The sequence below is a fragment of the Nomascus leucogenys genome, chromosome 6 (assembly GCF_006542625.1).
Source record: "Nomascus leucogenys isolate Asia chromosome 6, Asia_NLE_v1, whole genome shotgun sequence".
Classification (NCBI taxonomy): domain Eukaryota; kingdom Metazoa; phylum Chordata; class Mammalia; order Primates; family Hylobatidae; genus Nomascus; species Nomascus leucogenys.
Window position 1 is genome coordinate 108,252,436 of NC_044386.1, and position 23,292 is coordinate 108,275,727.

The 23,292-nt window shown below is 51.0% G+C and overlaps 1 protein-coding gene across 2 annotated transcripts in view; it reads right to left on the minus strand.

The window, feature by feature from the left end:
• Window positions 1–23,292, minus strand: part of RHCG (Rh family C glycoprotein) — a 40,593-nt gene that overhangs the window by 12,177 nt on the left and 5,124 nt on the right. Inside the window, exons 2-11 of one of the 2 annotated variants that reach the window (XM_030814999.1) lie at window positions 18,627–18,813; window positions 14,924–15,074; window positions 12,171–12,318; window positions 11,175–11,341; window positions 9,705–9,842; window positions 9,367–9,503; window positions 8,932–9,056; window positions 8,605–8,678; window positions 5,044–5,196; window positions 3,731–4,180 (exon numbers count right to left, since the gene is read on the minus strand). In XM_030814999.1, the coding sequence (XP_030670859.1) occupies window positions 5,068–5,196; window positions 8,605–8,678; window positions 8,932–9,056; window positions 9,367–9,503; window positions 9,705–9,842; window positions 11,175–11,341; window positions 12,171–12,318; window positions 14,924–15,074; window positions 18,627–18,813 (1,256 nt within the window). In that variant the 3' untranslated portion in view covers window positions 3,731–4,180; window positions 5,044–5,067. Of the gene's footprint in view, window positions 1–3,730; window positions 4,181–5,043; window positions 5,197–8,604; window positions 8,679–8,931; window positions 9,057–9,366; window positions 9,504–9,704; window positions 9,843–11,174; window positions 11,342–12,170; window positions 12,319–14,923; window positions 15,075–18,626; window positions 18,814–23,292 lie in introns of those variants that run through there. The other variant, XM_030814998.1, reaches the window with a different exon arrangement.

The window sequence follows — 23,292 nt, forward strand, 5'->3', positions numbered from 1 at the left end:
TATAGCACAAGGGAACAGAAAGGCTGATAGAGAAGCCAAACCCACATCCCTCAGGGTGCAATCCCAACAGATCCTAGCACTGATTCCTTTCTATGATTCCCAATGGATCCTGAATACACACTACAGGAAGAATAGCTAATAAAGGAGCAAGGGGGGCAAAAAAAAAAAAAAAAAAAAAAACAACAAAAGGATCCTGGTGGTATATGGGATCAAAAATACATCTCCCTCAAACAGCCCAGTGGAGAATTATAAAAACCCTGGATGATTCCTTCCATATGGGGAGAGACCCCACCCTGGCCGTGGTTAACAGGCTCTTCATTGGGCCTAACTTGGCTTCAGTGGTTAAGCAGGTCTGTCAAGCCTGCTCACTGTGTGCACTTAACCCAGGAAACAAAATGCCTCCTCTAATAGAACCAGACCAGAGGAGAGGACCTTACCCAGGGGAAGACTGGTAATTAGACTTCACCCATATGCCAACTTGCAGAGGATACAAGTTTTTGTTAGTACTAATAGATATCTTTACTGGTTGGGTCAAAGGTTACCCTACCAGAACAGAGAAGGCTAATGAGGCTATAAAGTTTCTCTTAAAAGAAATAATCCCCCAGTTTGGGTTACCTCAGAGCCTCCAAAGTGATAATGGCACATCTTTTATCTCCCATATAACTCAAGGGGTTGCTAAGGCTCTTGGAATCAAATACTATTTACATTCAGCATGGAGGCCTCAATCCTCCAGGAAAGTAGAAATGGCTAACCAAACTCTAAAATGAGTGTTAGCTAAACTATGTCAGGAAACATCAGCTTACTGCCTATAGCCCTCTTAAGGATCCGTAATACCCCTAGAGCAAAAATTAATATAACCCCCTATGAAATGTTATATGGAAGGCCATTCTTAACTAGTGATCTAATTACTGATACAGAAACAGCCAGTTTAGTAAAATACCTAGTTACCTTAAGACAGTTTCAGCAGGCTTTACAAAAGTTTGGAAGTCAAAGGCTCCCCATACCGGGAACTAACCAGCAACCCAAAATCAGCCTAAGGGATAAGGTACTTGTTAAAACATGGAACGAGGGATCACCTGCTCAACAATTGCAACCCCAATGGAAGGGACTGTTTTTAATGGTACTGGCTATGCCTTCTATGGTCAAGGTACTAGGATTAGATAGTTGGATACATCTTTCAAGGATCAAGTCTGTGATACCTGAAGCGTCGGGCCAGGAGCCTGAAGTTCCCATCAGACAGTCAAAAGACAAGTAAATGCCTACAAACTTTCCTTGGTGTTTTTGTTGCATAGTTACTGTAGGCTGGATAATAGCAGCCATGTTCTCAGATTTTTTGCAGTTTAATTGCTTTCTTTCAAACGATTGGAATCACTTCCTTTGTAGTAACTAAGCAGACTGTTGTAATTCATTCCTATAACAAACATTCCTGACAGCATAGGTATCCACTCCCTGAAGTTCCCATTAAATCTTTTAACCAAATTCATTTCCTGTCACCTAGAGACCATCAAGCTTCAGATGATCCTGTGACAAGGTTTCTAGTCTGTTCCAAATGAAGGCAGCACCCCTGGCCATCAAGAAACTACCCAGGCTCCACTCGATAGATCAGGGTGGGAGTTCAGGGATCCGCAATAGGTAGGGACTGTGCCTCAAGTCAGCGTGACACAGTTACAGAAGAAAGACCATCAGTCATTCTGTCTCCCATAAAGATTTCTGGGGATCATGTCTCTCAGGGGTGAAATGAGGCAGGAGAATAGGGTCTGGAGGCAGGGGACCTAAGGCCAATGCATGCTGACTGGATATCAGAGGCTACTCCCTTTCAACCCCTCCTTTTTCTGCATGGCAGTTGCTGCCTGGCAGTTGGAAATGAAAGTACCTCGGGTTGGTTCCCTCACGCAACCAATCAGACTGGTCGTGGGCCACTACTTTATGTGCATAGAGTGAACAGATGGGAAACCCCTGGAGGGTATTTAAACCCCAGAAAATCCTGTAGCCCAGGCTCTTGAGCCTCTTGCTCGAGCCCGCTCCCACCCTGTGGAGTGTACTTTCGTTTAAAATAAATCTCTGCTTTTGCTGCCTTGCTTTGTGCATTTTGTCTAATTCTTTGTTCAAAATGCCAAGAACTTGGACAACTATCCTCAACTGGTAACAGACGCGCTGGGCATAGGCTTTTGGTGCAGCCTGCACATTGCCCAGGAGGGAGTTGAAAGCCAGCGCTGGCCCCCTCCCCTCCCTGTGCAGCCCCCAGGACCCAGGTCATGTGATCAGGAGGAGGGGTGAGCCCCAGAGCCCTGAAAGCCTGGCTCTGGGTTGGGCCCAATACTGTTGGCCTGGCGGTGCCTGGGATTGGGGTGGGAGGTGGGCTTCAGGAACACCCCCAGTAACCCTTCGCACTCCGCCCCCCACGCCCCCCTGCACCCTCTCACGCTGCGGGCCCCTCCCAGGCCCTTCATAGGCGTATGGGGCTGGGCCAGGCAGCTCTGCTGGGGGAGGGAGGCTGGGGCTCAGATCAGCTGAAATCAAAGCCACAGCTCCCTCCCCGCCACGCCGCACCCCTGCCGAGCGCCGCGCACCTCCTCCTTTGTCACAATGTTTTTCAATCCGGTGAAGCAAACTGTCCAATTAGAGCCAGGGCCTCCGGCTTCCATCTTTGCCGACGTTTAATTAACATGCTCCTCTTGGCAGCTGCTGACAAGTTCCAGAAACAGGTTGTAAAGGGTTTTTGTCTTTACCCAGCATGGAAAATGAGGGGTGTTACATCGCGGGAACATGAATAGGTTGCATTTCAGATCCCTCCTTCCCCTCCCCCCGCACTGGTAAGAGGCATGCAGCCGTGTGTGTGTGTGTGTGTGTGTGTGTGTGTGTGTGTGTGTGTGTGTGAATTGCAAGGGGGCGCGGAGGGTGGAGTTGGAGGCTGAGAGACCTCCTTCCTCTTCCCTCACCCCTTCTTCCCAGGAGCCTTTGCTCCACAAAAGATCCGGATTCCAACTCTTATTCTCCAACTGGCACACTTTCGCCTCACCTCTCTTCTAGCCAGTAGCAGACTTTACCGTGTTAATTCCTACCCATGGGTCTGTGCCCATGCTGTTTCTTTGCCATCCTTCTGGTAAACTCCTATTCAGCCTCCAAAACCCTGCTCAGGTGGCCCTGCTTTGAGAAGCCAACTGGGCACAGACTTCCTGTCCAGCCACACCTGTCAGAGTTCAGCATGGATTCTGAGGGTCAGGTCTGTCCCCCAGCCAGACTGTGAGCCCCTGAGGGCAGGAAGGTGTATTACTCTGCCCAGGGTGGTGGTGAGCCTGGGAGATCTACCTTCCTGAAACCCTCTCCCACTGTCCAGGGAGAAGGCTGGCTTGGCAGAGAGAAAGAAGGAAAGGGATGGGGAGGAGGAGATGGGCCCAAAGGAGCCCTCCCTCCCTTCTCCCAGCCCTGCTGGAGTGCCCAGAGCAGGACCACATGGAGGGCACAACAGAGATGCCAGCTTTCTCAAGGGCCGAGTTTCTGGAGTAGCCGATGGAGGGGCCTTGAAGCAAGACCCCAGCCCAGAGCTGAGCCCTGCTGGGTGCCCCAGGCTGAAGGCAGGCTCCAGCACCCAAGTTCTGCCTCTTCAGCCTGGGATGGCTTTCCTTGCAGTGTGGGTGGTACCCTTGGATGAAGGTAAGGGCTGGGGCAGAAGCAGGTCTCTTGGGTCCTTTTCTCTCTCAAACTGGTCCCATTGGAGCATTCACACCCATTTTACAAAGGACAACAAGAATGTTTATTCCTGGAGGCTGCCACCTACACAACACAGAGAGGTCTAGGGGACCCAGGGAGCATAGGAGATGGTGGCTGAGGTGCAGGCACGGGGTAGAAGAGCCTCATAGGTGGTGACTGGCAGCTAAGTTGTCTCCTGGGAGAGCTCAGGTTCACCCACCAGGCCCCAACCCCAATTTGCGCCTGTTTTTCTCCAATGTGGCCGAGACCCCAAGCAGAGGCAGAACTTCTGCAGCCAGAACCTGGCTTGGATGCCCACTTTGTAGCTTCTCCTTCTCCATTCTCAGGAAGACCCCCTGGGATGAAGGGGAGGGCAGGGGTGGAGGCACCTTGAGGCCAAGCCAGCAGGTGGGGGTGCTGCTTGCTCGCTTTTGTGTCCCTAGCTAGGTCAGCACCAGCTCCTCTGGAGCCCCAGGACAGTCTGCGGAGCCTGCAGGGAGACAGCCAAGAGCAGCGGGTCACTGCCAGGTCCTGCCGTAGCCTCTCAGGCACCATTTTCTTTTCTGGATGGGGTGGACATTAAAGGCAATTGGGCATAGCCTCACCTTTCTCTTTCCTGGCACCCTAACATCCTCTTTCGCCACATCCCTCAGGCCCCAGACCCAGCTATTGCCAAGCTCTGGCCTCCAAGGAAGTTAAATAACAATAATAAGAACAGTAACAATGACCAGCAAGGACCCCAGTTTCCCCACTTGCTAGTTGTGTGATCTTGAAGAACCTGAATTTCTCTGAGCCTTAGTTTGCTCATCTATTAAAATGAGGGCAGTAATTCTGCTTGCCTTGTAGAGATCTTAGGAAGGTTAGATGTGAAAGCCATGAGCAAGGGCTTGGTGCATCCCACAGAGGAGGCAAAGTGTTAGTTGACGGAAATAAAGAGGGGAGGGTGGGTCTCATCTGAGCTGAGCAACTGAATACAGCCAGACCTGTCAGCTTCACTTTTATAGGTGAGGAAATCGAGGCCCAGTGTCTGGGGTGAAGAGATTCTCAAAGTCACACACCAGCAGGCACAGTCACAAAGCCAAGTGTGCCCCCAGGTCTCCTTCCATATTCCTTCCAGGCCCTTGTGCCTTCACATGTTCCTGTGTCTGTCCTGGATGCACATTGTCAGACTCTAAGAAGCTCCCCTGCCAACCCCGTGTGCCCACTGCACCTCAGGCAGGGGGAGGTGGAAGCCCTCATTTCTTGACGTTTGCTTTTTGCCTCTTTGCTGGTAGCATCTGATTCTGAGAGCTGGGCCCCCACTGAAATTTACCTCCCTGTCATCCCCACAAACCAAGCCAAGCCCATGCTCACCTGCTCCTCACCTGCCCTGGGAGCCTAGGGTACCAAGGGTACCGAGGAAGCCATGGGTAGTGGGGACACCATGGGTACTGAGGGTACTGAGGCTCCTGAGGACTTGAAGGTGGGGTCCTCAGGGATGTAGACAGTGTTGTTCCCTTCAGGCATCTGCAGAGAGAGGATGCAACTCCGAGGGCCCTGTCCCAGGCCAGGCAAGGGTGTCCCCTGGTGACTAGAACCTCCTGGAGCTGCAAATGGTGTGTGGCGAGCGCCACCTTGTGATCGCCGTGCGGATCACATGCCACGGAGAGCAGGGTGGTCCTTCAACACAGGTGTCCTGCCCCTACCCTATATTAGGCACTGTCCTGGGTGCTGGGGCATGGCAAGGATGAGACAGTGTCCTTGCCCCATGAGAGCGATGGTGAGGCATTCCAGTGAAATGCCCAGTGACAGTAAGAGTTGTAAATGCACATGAGAGGCTTATAACCCAGCCTGGGGGATGCTGAGAAGTTGTGCTGAACCCACTTTTAAAAGATGAGTAAGAGTAAGGGGCAGAGGCGGTAAAAGGCAGTATGGCAAGCTCTGCAAACTGCAGACAGGTCCAAAAGTGGGGTGGGGAAGGTGCAGGGAAGGCCAGAAGTGGGTAGAGAGGTGGAGGGCAGGGAGGGCAGGTCAGCCCTGCCCTTGCCCCATCTGTGGTCCTGGGGAACACTGGTCCAATCCCCATCCTCTGAGAAGCCACCTCACTCCCAAGGTAAACTACTCAGGGCCTCAGGGGCTGCCTGATAGTGTTCCTTCCAATGGCACAGAATTTCATTATTCCCAACCAGGTACAGCCAGCCCTCCATACCCATGGGTTTTGTATCAGCAGGTTACACCTATCACAGGTTAAAAATATTCAGAAAAAGCAACAACAAAAAATGACAATACAACAACAAAAATAATACAAATAAAGAAATACAGCATTTACATTGTGTTAGGTATTATAAGTAATCTGGAGATTACTTAAAATATATGGGAGGATATATGTAGGCTTATATGCAAATACTATGCCATTTTATTTCAGGGACTTGAGCATCCCAGCAAGGGATCCTGTAACCAATCCCCTGAGGTTACTGGGGGACATCTGTACTGCTCAAGGTATATAGAGCTGAGAGGTGTGAACTTGGAATAAATTATAAAGATCAAAACAGAACCAAGAGGGAACTTCTACATGGGGGAACTGATAACATTTTTGATTTATTTCATTAGCATAAAATCTGTTGGTTTCTAATTGTGGTGTCTAAAATAGTTTAAGTTCTGACTTTATTAAATATAGAATAGAAATAATTATCCTGTGAGAAAAGAAAGTTTATTAGGAATGTAATAACACAGAACAATTCTTATGATAGAGTGGTAAGGAGAAAGAGACGGATACTAAATTGGGTGAATAATACACTTTCAACCATGTAAGAAAAATCTATGCAGAGAAAAAAAGAGAGGAAATATACTAGAAAATATTAATATTGCTTGACATAGGGTGATGGGATTTCTATTTTTCTCTATTTCCAGATTTTCTTTAATGAGCACCTAGTCATTTTTAATTAAAAACATTTTTAAAGAGTTAATTTAAGAGACATTCGTTATGTGCATGAAGTTACCTTATAGTAGATATTAGTTAAAATTACCCTTAAAACTTCTGGTATGGTTTTAAAAATACAGAGCTAAGCGAAAGGCATTATGGGTAGCCCCTTGTCCCAGGAGCCACAGACACAGGCCAGTCCTCACCCTTGTCATGAGGGGACAGTGCAGGAGGCATGAGGGGAGTCCTGCCATCCTGCATCATCCAATGGCAGGTGGACACCTCCAATCATGATTCATGGGGAGAGGCCTTCCTGAAGTCACAGAAAGCCCAGATTGTGGCATGTTTTTAAGGAAACTGAGTTCTGTGACATTCTACCACTTTCATATCTAGAACAATGTTCCTCAAGCTGCTGAAAGTGGTGGGATGCTGCAGAACTCAGTTGCCTGCATGCCTGCCTGCCTGCCTGCCTTCTTTCCTTCCTTTTTTCCTTCCTTTCTTTCCTTCCTTTTTTCCTTCCTTTCTTTCCTTCCTTTTTTTCCTTCCTTTTTTGTCTTGCTCTGTCATCCAGGCTGGAGGGCAGTGGCGCAATCACAGCTCGCTGCAACCTCTGCGCCCCGGGGTTCAAGTGATTCTCCTGCCTCAGCCTCCTGAGTAGCTGAGATTATAGGCACGAGACACTGAGCCCGGCTAATTTTTTGTATTTTTAGTAGAGACAGGGTTTTGCCATGTTGGCCAGACTGGTCTCGAACTCCTGACCTCAGGCGATCTGCCCGCCTTGGCCTCCCAAAGTGCTGGGATTATAGGCATGAGCCACTGCGCCCAGTCCAGAACTCAGTTTCTGTATCGGAATCACCTGGGAGCTTGTCAGTTGCAGTTGTCTCGGTCCCTACTGAATCAGAACCTCCGGGGTGGTGCCTGGGAAGGTCTCCAGGTGGTTCTTACAGAGACTGAAGCTGAGCACTGCACTGTGATTCCTAACCCAGGCTGGGTGTTAGAATCCCCGAGGAAGCTTTAAAAAAAATGCTAACGTCTAGACCCTGCCCCAGAGCAGATAAATCCAAGTCTCTGTGGGCTGGGGCCTGGGCTTTGGAATGCTGTCAAAGCTCCCTAGGTGATTCCAGTGTGCATCTTAGTGCTGAAAACCACTGCTCAAATACAGTGGTGCTTAGACTTGTTTGTCATCAGAATCACCTGGGGGCTTGTTAAACCAGAGTGCTGGGCCTGCCCCCTTGTTTTGGAATCAGGATATCTGAGGAACTTAAGACTTTGCATTTCTCTCTCTCTCTTTCTCTCTCTCTCGTTCTCTTCTCCCTTCCCTCCACTTCTCTCTCTCTCTGTCTCTCTCGGGATCTTGCTCTATTGCCCAGGCTGGAGTGCAGTGGTGCCATCATGGCTCACTTTAGCCTCCACCTCCTGGGCTCAAGCGATCCTCCTGCCTCAGCCTCCAGAGTAGCTGGGACTACAGACACATTCCACCATGTCTGACTAAGTTTTCTATTATTTTTTGTAGAGACGGAGTCTCCCTATGTTGTCCAGGTTAGTCTCAAACCCCCAGGCTCAAGCTGTCCTCCTGCATCAGCCTTCCAGTGTGGGAATTACAGTTGTGAGCTACTGCACCCATGAGAATTTGCATTTCTAACCAGTCTGTAGGTGATGCTGATGGTGCTGGGCACTGTACCATGGGGACCACTGCTCTAGAATAAAGCTGACTGAGTCTTTAGGGACAACAGTAAACTCCAGCTGCAGCCCTGACTATAGGTTGCTTCTGTCACCTCCCCCTAGGATGTGCAGAAAGAGAGGTACACATCACCCACTCCAAGCCCTGGGGTCTAGAGGGAAGAGTCTTCAACCTCCATGAGACACAGCCTCCCCTGATGAAGAAGTAGGGTAATGTAGGCTCTGACCCCCACCCCCGGCATCTGGGTCCCCAGGCCCCAGCCCAGCTGATGCAGATGGAGGCGGGGAGGGAACGCAGCTGCCCTCCTTCAGGGGACCAAGTCCCTAGAACTCACCTCCCAGTAGACCGCATCCTCAAAACAGTTCTCATCTGAAGGTTGTCCCCAGAATGGTAATCTCAAAATGAGCCCTACAGAAAGTTGGAGATTACAGGATGTCAGGAAGTGCCTTCTCTCTGCTCACCCCAGCCGTTTCCCTCAGCTGGGAAAATCCTCCTGGGGCCCTTGGGCTGAGGTCCAAATTGTCCCAGTCCTGTAGCCAGAAGTGCAGAGATCAGGGATTCCTGCGGGGTCCAGGCTGACCTGTGCTGCACGCCCTTCGCTTCCCCACCCAGGGAGCCCCACAGCAGCCCCCCGTTTTCTGGCTCAGCCATTCCTGCTCACCCACAATGATGCCACCCATCAGGGCCATGGCCAGGGTCACCAAGAGACCATAAATCTGGAACTTTCCCTGTGTTCTTGCGGTCCAGTCCCCCTTGGAACCTTGAAAGTCAAAGGAATGGACAAGCCTGGGGTGGAGACAGGGGGCAGGTCAGGGCCCCATGGAAAGGCAAGTAACTGCTTGCTGCCACCCCAAAAATGTGACCAGGTACCATGGGCCTCAGCCTTCCCACCCACAACATGGGGACACCGGACATATCAGTTGGCCTCTAAAACTCTAAGGGACAGAGTTTGGGGAGAGAGACCCATGAAACAATTGGTCCAGAGTGTGGAAGGAAAGTGAGAAAGATGCAGTCGGGTCCCAGAGGGAATAGCAGGAAGAAGGGATGGGAGAAGGAAGGGGGAAGCTCCATCCCACTGCACCTCCTCTACATTTACCCTTCTCTTCCATAGACTTCAAGGCTGGCGGAGGCTGCTGTCACAGCACCCACGATGCCACCTATGATGCCAGGAATGCCATGCAGATTGTTAATGCCACATGTGTCCTGGATGTGCAGCCGGGACTCCAGGAATGGCTGGAGAGGGGAGGTGGGTGCTGCTCAGGCTGGGGGCTGCATCAAGGGTGTGGGGAGGCTGGGATTCCAGAGGCCCTCAAATACACAGAGACCCAGTATTCTCTAGCCCTCAGCCCCCTCCCTAGGAACCCTCAGCTCACTGTCAGGAACACAAAGATCTCAGCATTCTCCAGCCCCCAGCCCCTTGCCTGGGGCACTTACGGTCAGGTATACAAAACCCAGGGTGGAGATGATGCCGCAGACGAAGCCGACGATGAGGGCGCCGTAAGGCATGAGCATCATCTCAGCAGCGGTACCCACGGCCACCCCTCCTGCGAGCGTAGCATTCTGGATGTGCACCTGGGCAGGGCAGGCAGAGCAGGCAGGAACTCAGTCCTCTCCCTGGAGCACCGGGCCTGGAGGAGCTCACTTGCTGGCTGCGCAAGGGTGCAGCCTGGGTCCTGGGAGCCAGGGATGGCTAGGAGTTCCCCTCAGCAAGCCAGGAGGGTGCAGAGGACTTCAGCCCCACCCAGGCTTGCTACAGCCTGGTCTCTCTGCACATGCCACCCATCCCACCTAGCAGGTCTGGGCATTTTCCACGTGCTGGTGCACCTGCCAGTGAGCCCTGACAACAAGTATGCAGTTGTTTTATGTGCACCATGTATACCTGTGTGCCCAGACTAGCATGTCTGAATGTTTTTGCCATGGATGCAAGTCCACTTCAAGTGCCTATGGGGTCTAGACATATACACGCACCAGCTGCTGCTGTCTGAATGCTAACCTGTACTGGGTACCATGCTGCTGGCTGTAGGGGTTAGCGCTTTCCATCTCTACAACAAATCTGCAAGGTGAGGACAGTTATCTTGCAACATTTGCAGATGAGGAAACTGAGGTGAGGGGGGTTAAATGACTTGTCCAAGACCACAGAGCTAGCAAGAGGCAGAAAGGTGTCTTGATCCAGGTTGTGTGGCCCCAGAGTCCCTGTCTTTGACCCTATTCCATGTCCCTCCCTGCAGGTGGGTGTAGATACACACAGGTGTGCCAGTCTGTTTGTCTGATTCTCTTCCCCAGGTGCCTGAATCCCCACCTCTCTACATGGTGATAGTGTCCCCAAATAATGGATACTCCAGACAGTGTCTCAGCACACATATGCCCATGTCAAGATGCTTGTGTCAGATTATAAGATAGGCTGGGCACAGTGGCTTACACCTGTAATCCCAGCACTTTGGGAGGCTGAGGTGGGTGGATCACCTGAGGTCAGGAATTTGAGACCAGCCTGACAAATATGGTGAAACCCCATCTCTACTAAAAATACAAAAATTAGCTAACTTAGCTGGACGTGGTGGCCTGCACTTGTAGTCCCAGCTAGTCAGGAAGCTAAGACAAGAGAATTGCTTAAACCTGGGAGGCAGAGGTTGCAGTGAGCCGAGATAGCGCCACTGTACTGCAGCCTGGGTGACAGAGTGAGACTCCATCTCAAAAAAAAAAAAAAAAAAAAAACCCAAGATAAAGAATATCCTTGCTCTGGGTGCTGCTGAAGACTGGCCATGTGCTCAAAACAAATCATTTCTCCCCCAGCCTCATCTGCAAGATGGGTGTGGTGATCCCCTTAGAGCTATTGGCAGGGCATGGTGATCAGCGCCCTCCAGGCCCAGGCAGTCAGAGCCACACCCCCAATGCCCTCATGCTCACCATGTCCAGCTTGCCCTTCTTGTGCAGGGCACTGGATATTGCCACCGAGGTAAGCACGCAGGCTGCCAAGGAGCAGTAGGTGTTGATGGCGGCTCGGTGCTGGCTGTCCCCGTGGTAGGATATGGCTGAATTGAAGCTGGGCCAGTACATCCACAGGAAGAGGGTGCCTGGTCAGACCAGACAGGCCCAATGGGCCCGGAAGGAGAGGCATTAGATACAGCCCCACAGCTCAGGCAGGCATCCTGTCCTTTAGCTCTAGAGATGACCCCACACCCAGCTGTTTCCACCTCTGCAGCTTTAGTCATGCAGGGGCTCTTCCTGGAAGGCCCTCCCTGCCTTCCTTACCCCCCACTTAGCCTTCCACACCACTCCAGGAAGTCTACCCTGACCCCCATTTCTGGGCTAAATGCCCCCACCCTGTTCCCACAGCGCCAGGAGGGAGAATCTTTTCCCTACTGTAGGGAGATCCTCCAGGTGGCACTGCTCTCTCTTCCACTACACTGTGAGGAGCTCCTGGAGGGCAGGGCTGGGTTTTGAGAGACCAGAATGGGTGTGGTCAGTGTCTTCTCTGGAATGAATGGACACAGGAAGTGGAAATGCACATCTTGCCCTAGCCCAGGGGATGGAGTGAGCAGCTCCTGGTTACCACTGTGTCTGCCTTGGGGCATTCTAGGGGAAATACAGGATGAGTGACCAACTTCTTTCAGCTTCATGGGGAAGAGGGACAGACATATGGGATTCTAGAAGTATCTACAGGCAAACTCTGTCTGCCCTTCCCCCAAAGAGAACTGGCAGCCACCCACCATACCATGTGGGGATCAGGTCTGATCTTGGTGGCCTTCACCCATCATGGCCACCTTCACCCATCATGGCCGCCTTCACCCATCATGGCCGCATTCACCCATCATGGCCGCCTTCACCCATCGTGGCCGCCTTCACCCATCATGGCCACATTCACCCATCATGGTGGCCCTCGGTCATCATGGCAGTTCTCACCAATCATGGCAAAGAGGTCTGACTGGTACACAGAACTCTGTCTCTCCTTGCTCTGCTCTAGGTTGCGTCGGTAGAGGATCCGGGTCACTGTGAGCCCAAAGTAGGCGCCAAATGTGTGGATGGTCATGGAGCCCCCTGCATCCTTCACCTGGGGTGCAAGGGGCCTGTCAGACTCTGGCACCTTCTCTCCCTCCCTCCTCATAGCCATCCCTGTCTTGCCACACACACACATGCCCAGAGCTCCAGCCTTCTCGGACTCTTCAGGGTGCAGGATGGAGCCCGGGGCCTTCACAGACCAATCAACTGGTAATGGGGAGAAGGTAGGGATTCCCATCAGCAAAATGCCAGGGTGTCCTCACCCAGCAGATTTGGTTGTTCCCAGATGGGGAAACCCAGGCCTGGTGAGGGACTTGCTCATACCGTCGGAGGAGGTAAGGCAGAGGCAGAATTGAGGGAAACGACCTACCTGCTTTGTCACCCACTGGTTTCCACCTCTGTGCCTCTCATTTGACAAGCTCTGCATTTACACCACCTGCTAGTGCTGTAGCAGGGCTGTTGTCAGGATTCATGCAGGCGACTTGCCCCTGGTGAGGGCCTGGCACTTAACAGGTGCCCGATTGATGTTGGTCCCCCTCACACTCACCTCCCCTTCTCTTTAACCTCCTCCTTCCTCCCCACCCAAAACCAATCTCAGATGAATAGAATCACAGACTCACTCCTTCACTTTAGATGGGGGAAACCCAGCCAGAGAGGTAAGTGTGTCATCCAAGGTCATAGAGCTGGTTGTTAACAGGGCTGGGATTCTCGACTCCCAGCCTAGTGGATGCCTCTACTAGTTGTGTGACCTTAGGTGAGCCCCTTAATCTCTCTGAGCCTCAGCTTTCTCATCTATAAAATAGGGGTAAGCCAGACGCAGTGGTGGCTCATGCCTGTAATACCAGCACTTTGGGAGGCCAAGGCAGGCGAATCACCTGAGGTCAGGAGTTCAAGACCAGCCTGGCCAACATGGCGAAACCCCGTCTCTATTTAAAATACAAAAATTAGCTGAGCATGGTGGTGTGCACCTGTAATTCCAGGTACTCGGGAGGCTGAGGCATGAGAATCGCTTGAACCTAGGAGGCAGAGGTTGCAGTGAGCTGAGATCATGCTACTGCACTCCAGCCTGGGCAACAGAGTGAGACTCCGTCTCAGGAAAAAAAAAAAAAAGAGAGGATATGCATACTGAGATTCAGTAATGCAAAGGACTGAGAGATGACCCTTGGAGGCAAAGGGAACAGCAATTGCAAAGGCCTTGAGGTGGGACCAAGTTTTGTGCCTGAAGAGCAGACAGCACACTATGACAAAGCACAGGAAGATGGGGAGAGAGTAGACAATACATGGAGAGAAAAGTTGGTGCCAGAACAGGAAAGGCCTTATGACAAGTTTGGATTGTCTCCTGAATGAAGTGTTAAAACGGCTGATAGATTTTCAGTGGGTGAATGGTCTTCTATGCATTATTTATTTATTTGTTTATTTTTTTTGAGACGGAGTTTTACTCTTGTTGCCCAGGCTGGAGTGCAATGGCATGATCTAGGCTCACCACAACCTCTGCCTCCGGGGTTCAAGCAATTCTCCTGCCTCAGCCTCCCAAATAGCTGAGAGTACAGGCACACGCCACCGTGCCTGGCTAATTTTTGTATTTTAAGTAGAGACAGGGTTTTGCCATGTTGGCCAGGCTGGTCTCGAACTCCTGACCTCAGGTGATCTGCCCGCCTCGGCCTCCCAAAGTGCTGGGATTACAGGCGTGAGCCACCACGCTTGGCCTAATTTTGTATTTTTAGTAGAGATGGGGTTTCTCCATGTTGGTCAGGCTGGTCTTGAACCCCTGACCTCAGGTGATCCGCCTGTCTCGGCCTCTCAAAGTGCTGGGATTACAGGCATGGGCCACAGTGCCTGGGCTCTTCTCTATGTATTATTTATAGGCCACTCTGGCTGCTGGAGATGACTTTCCTTAGGGGTAAAGAAGGCAAGAATGCAGCCAGGGAGATGAGTCAGGAGGAAGAGATATGGTAGCTTGGACTAATCTGGTAGCTGAAAAAAGTTACAAAATGAATGACTGAATTTAGGGTGACCTAAATCACTCCCTGCCAAGGAGGGGGAGTTCCAGACAGAGTCCAAATGTAGAAGAGGAGGGTGCTAAGAAAGGGGTGCAGTTTCTACGTGAGATCCCCTACTGTCCAAAGGCACCAAGGAGGCTCCTGAGATACAGTCAAAGGTCTACGGTACCTCTTATCTGAGCCACTGAATTGACCTCCCCCAGGGAGCAGCACTCCTGTCATGGCCCACAGAATGGTGCTGTGTCGTACACACCATGGCCACCTTGGCCATTCACCTGGGATCCTGCCCTACAGATTTGCCCCCTCAATACACTGGATTTCTTTTCTTGGCAGAGCAATCTGGAAATGTGGTATGCGTGCAAGAGTGTGCGCAGGGATCTCCTATTCATTCCATCTGATGTGTGGGAAAGAAAGGAGGGGGAAGAACAACATTGAAGGAAGCCTTGCTCTGCCCGGGTGCTGGACTGATCTGCTAGGTGGACTATGGTACCTGCCTGGTGGATATTATTACTCCCACTTTAGAGATGAGAAAACTGAGTGATGTTCAGGAGGTTGAGTGACTCACCGGGCTGGCATGTCTCCCCACCTCTCTATTTCTCCATACCCTGCTGTCCCCCAAAGCATCCCCACCACCTCATCCTTCTGAGCCCTGCTCACCTTTAGCAGGTTAAGGAGAATGAACTCGTTCACAGCGAAGAGGGTCACTTGGAAGAAAGTCATGATGAGCAGCTGAATGGGGCTGACTTTACCCAGAACTGCCCCAAAGGCCACGCAGACAGAGGCCACGCAGAAGTCAGCGTTGATGAGGCTGTGGGGAGACAGGCCAGTGGTGAAGCTGGGCAACAGCAAAAAGTGGCACTGGAAGCCCTGGACTTTGGTCATATATGGATTTGGGCTTGTGGCTTAACCTTTCTGAGACTCAGTTTCATCACCTACACTAATGGGCACCTAACATTTAGAGCTACTCCAGGAATGCAAAGAAACCACACATGAGCGAGGACCAGTACAGCAGCACACACTAGATGCCCGCCTCCCATGCAGCCCATCTCAGGCCCCCACTGCTTGCAGAGAGCTTGGGCTCAGGGTACCACGTGGTCTGGTTGCTATTGTTGAACATGCCCCATATTTGGGGTCCTGCCCTGCCCTGTAGCTTCTACCTGCTTTTCCAGAACCTCCTTTTACTGCCTCCTCTTTCAGGAAGTTTTCCTGTTTCCTCCAACCAGATGCAGTTTTTGCCTCCAGATCCTTATCTCTCACTCTGCACACACCTCTTCTGCTGGTGACCAGGGCCTTGCTATTGGGATCTTTCCTTTACCTTACCCATGAGAGAGGATCTGTGTCCAGGGAAGAGACAGGGGGGCCTTCCTGCAGGAAGGAGGGAGCTGGGGTGGTACTGGATGGAAGGAGGGAGCAGGAAGGCCAGCAGGGAGGATGGAGGCAAAGGGGCAGGTACATAGGTCCTGCTCAAGCCTGGACCCTGAACGCCCTGCCAGCCCAGCAGAGGGCTGAAGAAGAGGCAGACAGCTGGGTGGACATTGTGTAGACCCTGGTTCCATCCACGTGCCCACTTTGCCCAAGCCTGGCCTCCTTGTACCCTGCCAGCAGCAAAGCTGTCCTCTGGATTCCAAGGCAAGACCCTCAGTGTGGCTCTTAGGCTGGGAGAGTTGTTGATGGGGTCTGTAGGGATAAAAGGGGCTACTTCCTCAAGGCTGTCACATCTAGAGGGGACTCCCTTCCCCTTCCATGCGCAGGGCTGTGTGTGTGAGAGAGAGAATGGGGTGAGGAGTGAGAATGAACTAATTGTAGGGCCAGTTCACTGGACTGTCCACTCCACTGTTGCCTCATTCACTGCTGTGTCCCCAGGGCCTAGTGCAGGGCCTGGCTAAATGAGCAATGGCAGTTCCTAAGTGCTAGGCTCTGGGGTACCTACTAAGTACTGTAAATGCCCTCCTGTGCCATCCCTGAGCCATACAAGACAGGCACTGTCATTAGCCACATCATTTAGATGAGACATGGAGAATTAGAGAGGCTAAGTTATTTGCCCAAGATCCCATAACTGCAGCTGGAAGATTCATCTTGATAGAAGTGACCATTAGAAAGGAGAGAGAGAGAGGCTGGCCATGTTGGCTCACACCTGTAATCCCAGCACTTTGGGAGGCCAAGGCAGGTGGATCACGGGGTAAGGAGTTCAAGACCATCCTGGCCAACATGGTGAAACCCCATCTCTACTAAAAATACAAAAATTAGCTGGGCTTGGTGGCAGGTGCCTGTAATCCTAGCTACTCAGGAGGCTGAAGCATGAGAATTGCTTGAACTCGGGAAGCGGAGGTTGCAGTGAGCCAAGATCGCACCACTGCATTCCAGCCTTGGTGATAGAGCAAAACTCAGTCTCAAAAAAAAAAAAAAAAAAAGGGAGAGAGAGAACAGGAGAAGAGAAAGGCCCATCCCTTGGGCTATGAGCATTTGGAAGATGGAGATCCAGATGCCACATCTCAGGAGGGCCGAGGAGGCTTGGGCAGGGCCTGAAGAGGGGCACTTTCTACAGTGACAGGTGGGACTTGGAGGACTCTTCATCAGAGACAGGCCAGAAGCCAGAGGGAGGGTCCACATCTCTGGATCCACAAGGTCAGGTCTGGGGACAACATGCTCATCCCAGCCCTGGGCACCAGAAATCAGCTCCAAGTCAGGTGCTGAAAAATCAATCTCCTGGGAGCCAGTTTGTCCAAACTCAGTTTTTCAAGTGACCAACTTGCTGAACAACTGCTTCACCAAAAACCTGTTAACTCACGGTTTGTAATAATTCCCTTTGAATTTTTTTTGAGATTAAAAAAATTCATTTAGCCATAGCTATTTTGCTGTAGTGGCCAATTATATATATTACAGGTGTTTTTATACTTTGGATCTATGGCTTTGGGAATGATAATTTCTTGTGCATTTTGAACTTCAGGGTGATATGCGTGTCAAGGGTCTTATACACAAAAAGACTCATTTATTGGTTCCAACACATATCCAGTCAACTATCTTTCCTGTTTCTCTTAATTCATGGATTAATTATCTGGCTTGGATGAAGTAATTTTTTGCAAATATTTGACACGTGTCCTAGATTTCAGACACCTGGCTATCATACCTGGTTGGTATCCTAAAAGTAACAGCAGGGATTTGCCCTTTAAAGGTGGTTTATACCAGTTTGCCTCTAAGCCCTTTCTGTGGACAGTTTATGAGTGAGCTAATAAATGTTCATTTTCACATACCAATGATTACTTTTCTCAAATTAATTTTTTTTTCTTGAAGGATGGGAGAATGGAGGAAAACATTTTTTTCTTTAGCCAACTTTGTCATATGTCTACAGAAATAAAAGTCTGTCTAAACTGGACTTAAAGAAGAACCTCCAATAAACTAAAACTTGGCTAAAGCGGGAAAAATCTCCCAAAGGCTCTTGATTAGGACCTGAGCAACACAAATTGCTATAGGTTTCATAAGTTGCCATGGGATAGAGAGTTTGATAAATGAGTCATTCAGTGAGCTGACCACTTTGTCCATTTATTTTTTTTGGCAAGTTGGCTTTGGGTGAATTTATTTTATAACTTGTTGGTGGTGTTGTGGGTTGGGGAGGTGTGTTGAGGCTTAGGAGGTCACCGCAGAACAGAGGGAGGGGCTGAGTCACCTGACAAGATGGGGTGGTGCTCATCAGGCCAAGTCATCATAGAGAAGTCATGAGAAGGACGGAGCTGAGAAGTGACAGCAGGGTGCTCCACCCTTGGAGGCTGAGGCAAGGGGAGGGGGGGCTTCAGCCCTAATACTCCACACCCACACCTGTCTCACAGCTGTTTTTGGCACCTGTTCCCTGGGGTGGGTGGGGGCGGTGAGGCAAGGCAGGGAGAGAGGTACCTCCATTTGGCTGGACTCCCCATTTGGTGTTTCCTTCACAAGGAGCCTCTGAGGCTGGCGCAGACATCCCAGCTCTCCCACCAGAGTCCCATGGGCTGCGGTCTCTCAGGACACAGGGCTGGGCGATTTTGATGTGCCCAGCCCAGCCGGACCCTGCCCCCAGAGGAAAGTCTAGCCTCAAGTCCCTGCAGCGTTTGTCGTAGGGGAAGGGAGACTCTCCTATGTATGACCCCTGGACGACGCCCACCCTGGAGAATCGCTGATCAGGAAGCCAAGTGTGTGGTGTGTGTGTGTGTGGTGTGTGTGTGTGTGTGTGTGTCTCTCTCGCAAGCCCAGTGTGGCTCGAAGGAGGAGTTACCCTCCAGCCCCAAGCCCCGGCCCCGCCAATGGGCACGCCCTCCTCCCGCAGGCTCACCTGCCCAGCCCCACCCCGCCCAGTCCGTCCCGCCCCCGGGGCCCGCCCCGCGCTCACTTCTCCACGCCCACGACGATGTAGCGGTCTTCTAAGAAGTGGAACCAGCCCTGCATGAGCAGCGCCCACTGGATGCCGAAAGCCGCCAACAGGAAGTTGAAGCCGACGGCGCTGAAGCCGTAGCGCTGCAGGAAAGTCATGAGGAAGCCGAAGCCCACGAAGAGCATCACGTGCACGTCCTGGAAGCCTGCGGGGACAGTGCAGCCCGGGACTCGGTGGTCTAGCAAAGGTTCATCCCAGCTCTGGGTCTGAGCCAGGAAGGCCGGGGCAGCGCCTCAGTCTTCACCGCCACTGGCCCGTCTCCCTGCTCCACCATCCCAACCCGGTTCTCCCACCCCCACGTCTGAACCCTGGGGCTGGGCGCGATAACGCTGCGGGCAGAGCCTCCAGTCCCTTCTTAAGGGCCTCTCTAGAAACGGAGGCGCTGGGGGAGGGACCTGAGGTGAGCCCCCGCCTTAGCCTATTTAAACCACTGGGCAGTAATGCCAAGAGATTCCCAAGCACCCTCCTTGAGAGATGGCAGCTCCTTGGTTCTACCCTCCTCCCTGAGTGGCTCTGCTGGCCCAGGCTGGAAGTGGCAGCTGGGCATCGGAATTTGGGGCCAGGTGTGGGTTACATGCAGGGTCTAAGGTCTATAGCCCAGACCATCTGAGGCTATGATGCCCTGCCCTCTCCACCACAATCCTGTTCCTTTGCTATGGAGAATCAATGCTCATCTGGCCAAGGAGTAGCCTGGACAGGCCAAGCACATCAGTCATAGCTGATCACATCCCCATATCCCACCACTGACTCCAGCAGATACACATCCCCGCATCACTGAGACTTGAATATGGACCCCGGTTACTCCATCTCCTGGGTGGATGACTCTGGGAAAGTTAAGTATTTTAACTCAGGGTTTGGCACCTGCTTCTGCAATGCTTACACCACAGATGTTGTCGGGATTAAACGCAGATGTGTATGTAAAGAAGCATCTAGCACAGTGTCTACCCCGCAGTAGGTGATCTAAATGGGCAGATGTCATCGTTTATTTTCACTCAGGCATGGCCTAATTCTGAGTTCTGACCCAAGTCTTCTCCAACTCACAATGTGGCCTTGGCAAGCCACTTCCCTTCTCAGAGCCTCAGTTTTCTCAACGACCAAACTAAAGGGATGTATTAGGATGATCTTAACTGCCCTCTCAGCGCTTATGTTGCATGGTTCTCAACTCTAAGAAAATAACAGAAGACAAAGAGCTTTGAGAGGCAAAGAGAACTGCAGAAGCATAACACACTAATAGGAACCGCAGATGTCACAGGACACAGGGGCCAGATGGAAGGGCTCCCACTGGCCAAATCTGGGACAATTTGAGCACCAAAGTAATTATGTGTTATAATGAATTAACACCATTAAAAAAGGAACTCATGAGATCATACTGATAATAAGTTGGTAAACAAATAAATGAGGTAGCAGACAGGGCTCTTGCCTACAGTAGAATGCTGAGGCTACACTGTTAAATATGGAAAAAGTGCTAAAGTTGGAAAATCATCATTTTCATGGTAAAGATTCAATCAGTGGATGCTAAATGCAGGGGGAAATTTTGAGTATGCACAGGACATTTGCATTGTCTTAAAGGGTTTCCTTATAGACTGCTTATTAGTTGCAGGGGAAGAAAATAACAGTAATTATACTGGGCAACATATTGACTGGGTGATCAAAATTAATATCACTCATGCCTCCACATGTGATACCCTGAAAAGGACCTATCCCCTAGGTGGGATTCTAGCTGAGACTGCAGAACCCAATCTAATCATGAGAAAACTTCAGACAAACACAAAATGAGGAACACGCTATTAAAAAGGGGAAAGGCTGTATTCTTGAAAAGTATCAGTCATAAAAGATCTTTGAAATGTTCCAGATTAAAAGACATGACAAAAGATATTAAAGTCAATACCTTACTCTAGACTGGATTCTGTATTTGGTGGGGCTGGGAGAATGGGGGGGGGGAGTGCTATAAAGGTCATTATTGGGTCCATTGAGAAAATCAGATATAAACAGATTAAGATATTATATTAATAAGTTACAAACAGGTGAAGATAATGCATTAACGGAAATTTACAAAGCTGATTACTATGGTTATGGAAGAGAATATCCCTATTCTTAGGAAATATACTGGACTAGTTAAGGGTAGAGGGCCATGACGTATGTGACTGACTCTCAAATGGTTCAGAAAAACAAAGCACACATGTGTATGTGTGCATGTGTGTATGTGCATGTGCATCTGTGTAGAGAAAGAGTGAGCAAATAGCTGAGTCTGAGTTAGAGTATACGGTGTTCTTTTATTGTTGTTATTGTTGAGACATAGTCTCACTTAATCGCCCTGGCTGGAGTGCAGTGGCGCAATCTCAGCTCACCGAAACCTCTGCCTCCTGGGGTTCGAGCGATCCTCTCACCTCAGCCTCTGCAGCAGCTGGGATTACAGGCATGTGCCACCACATCCAGCTATTTTTTTTTTTTTTTAATTTTTAGTAGAGACAGGGTTTTGCTATGTGGGCCAGGCTGGTCTCAAACTCCAGGCCTCAAATGATCTGCCCATCTTGGGCTCCCAGAGTGCTGGGATTACAGATGTGAACCACTGCACCCGGCCAGAGTGTAGCACTCTTTGTGCTATTTCTGTTTGAGCAACTTTTTGTAAATTTGGAATTATTTCCAACTAAAAAGTCAAAAGGAAAAGAGACTTCAGGGCCCTGACAGGCCTGTCCCAGCCCCGCCCACCTGTCTCCTGGGGGATTCCTACTCCCTCACCCACCTGCCTCCCAAGGGATCTCTGTCTCCCCACATCTTCACCTCCCCTGGTGCTCCAGCTGCTCTGGCCTCCCTTCTGCTTCTCAGTCCCACACTCCAGGGTCTTTGCCTATGGTGTTCCCGCCACTTGGGATGCTGTTCCTGCAGAATGGCCAGCAGATCTCAGCAAATTGTCACCTCATTAAAGAGGCCTTCCTGACCACCCATTTAAGATAGGTTCTCTCCCTATGGCATCCTGTTTTCTTTCCTAGGTTCTCTCCCTTATGGCATCCTTTTTTCTTTCACGGTTCTTGTTATAATTTGAAGTTACACATTTGTTTGTCTATCCCACTCCGCTATAAAACTCCAAGAAGGCAGAGCCATGCCTGTTTTCTTCACTGTGGTATTCCCAGCACCTAGGAGAGTGCCAGCGTCGACTCTCAGTTAATAGCTGTGGATGAATGAATGATTGTTATTGTCTCAGAAGCACCCAGGTGTGCCAGCTGAGCAGTGGTCCAGGAGCTCAGGTGGGATTTCACAGGAAGGGCTGCAGCCCCCCTCCAGTCTAACACCTCCCACCAGGAGGGCTGACAGGTTCTGGTGCCCGCTGCAGCCTGGCCAAGGTTGTAGGAGCAATGCTTACGGCACAGCTGCCTGGACCTTGCCTGCCCTCATCTGTTTCCCCTCCAGGCTTCCCTGAGGCCCAGGCCAAGGCCACAGACCCCTCAGCTAGCAGCTACCTGGAGGAGGCTTAGGGGGCTTGGGACGCTGAAGGGCAGGGGTACAAGCCAATGTGAGAGAGCTGTGGGTCCTGCCCCAGGGTGGTGTTCTGAACTTCCCTCTGAATTTAGCGTTGGTGCTGAATTTACATGAACAAACACACCTCGGCTTAGGTTTCTCAATGTGTACAGCTGATTTCATGTATGATCGTGTTGCAGGGTTTATCACATTTCTAACTGTTGTGGAAGAAATTGAGCTGATGTATGTGAAGCACCACAAATGGTATTATGGTTATTCTGGGAAGAACTGATGGGTGACAGACTGGAAGAGAGGTGTGAAAGAGAGGGAGGTGACAAATTCAGATGACAATTCCAGAAGCGGGGAGGGGAGTTGGCAGGATGACAGGATGGCAGTGCTGTTGACAAACACGAGGCAGTGGGAAGAGGTTGCTGCGTGGGAGGGAGGTGCTGGGTCTGGCCTGGCCGTGGTGAATTTCAGATGACCAGGGGGTTGAGGGCTGGGCTGGTGGGCGGGGGGTAGGGAGAGAAATGGAGCCTGGCTGTGGAGGCTTGGAGCTGAGGTCTGAGATTGGGCAGGCCTGCAAATAGAGCTGTGAGTTGCAATGTGGGAATGAAGGGAGAGAGAGACACAAGCTGAGAACTGGCTGTGCCTTGAAGCTAGCAGAGAAGAGGAAGGACGCGCTGGCAGGGAGTGGGAGGAGCCCCTGGGGAAAGACAGCATCACCGCAAGTGGGGTCCTTTCGATGAGAAGGGTGTTAGTTGCTTGGTGGTATAGAGGGGCCATGCTGGCAGGGGTGAAGCTGAAGAGGACCAAGGGAGCGGCTGCTGCAGGGGAAGGTGTGTGTGGTTTCAGGGCTGCCTTGGCCTCTGTGTGGCCTGAGGGCAGGAGCAGGGAGCCCTCACTTTCCTGGTCCATCCTCCCTGCTTGTCCCCTCTCACCCTGCTCTTCTCCCTGCTCTGGTGGGTACCCTGTCTCTCCTTTTCACCCTGTCTAGGGGTGTCTCTTTTTTTCTCTTCCCTCAGTCAGGAACACAGACACCCACTTCCTTCTCCTTGGGCACCTCCCTGATTTGTCCTCTTGCTTCCCATCTTTTATCTGTCAAACTGGTCTTAATTCAGCGTCAAAATATATCCATTTATTAATTTCTGTTTCATAAAGTTTGATG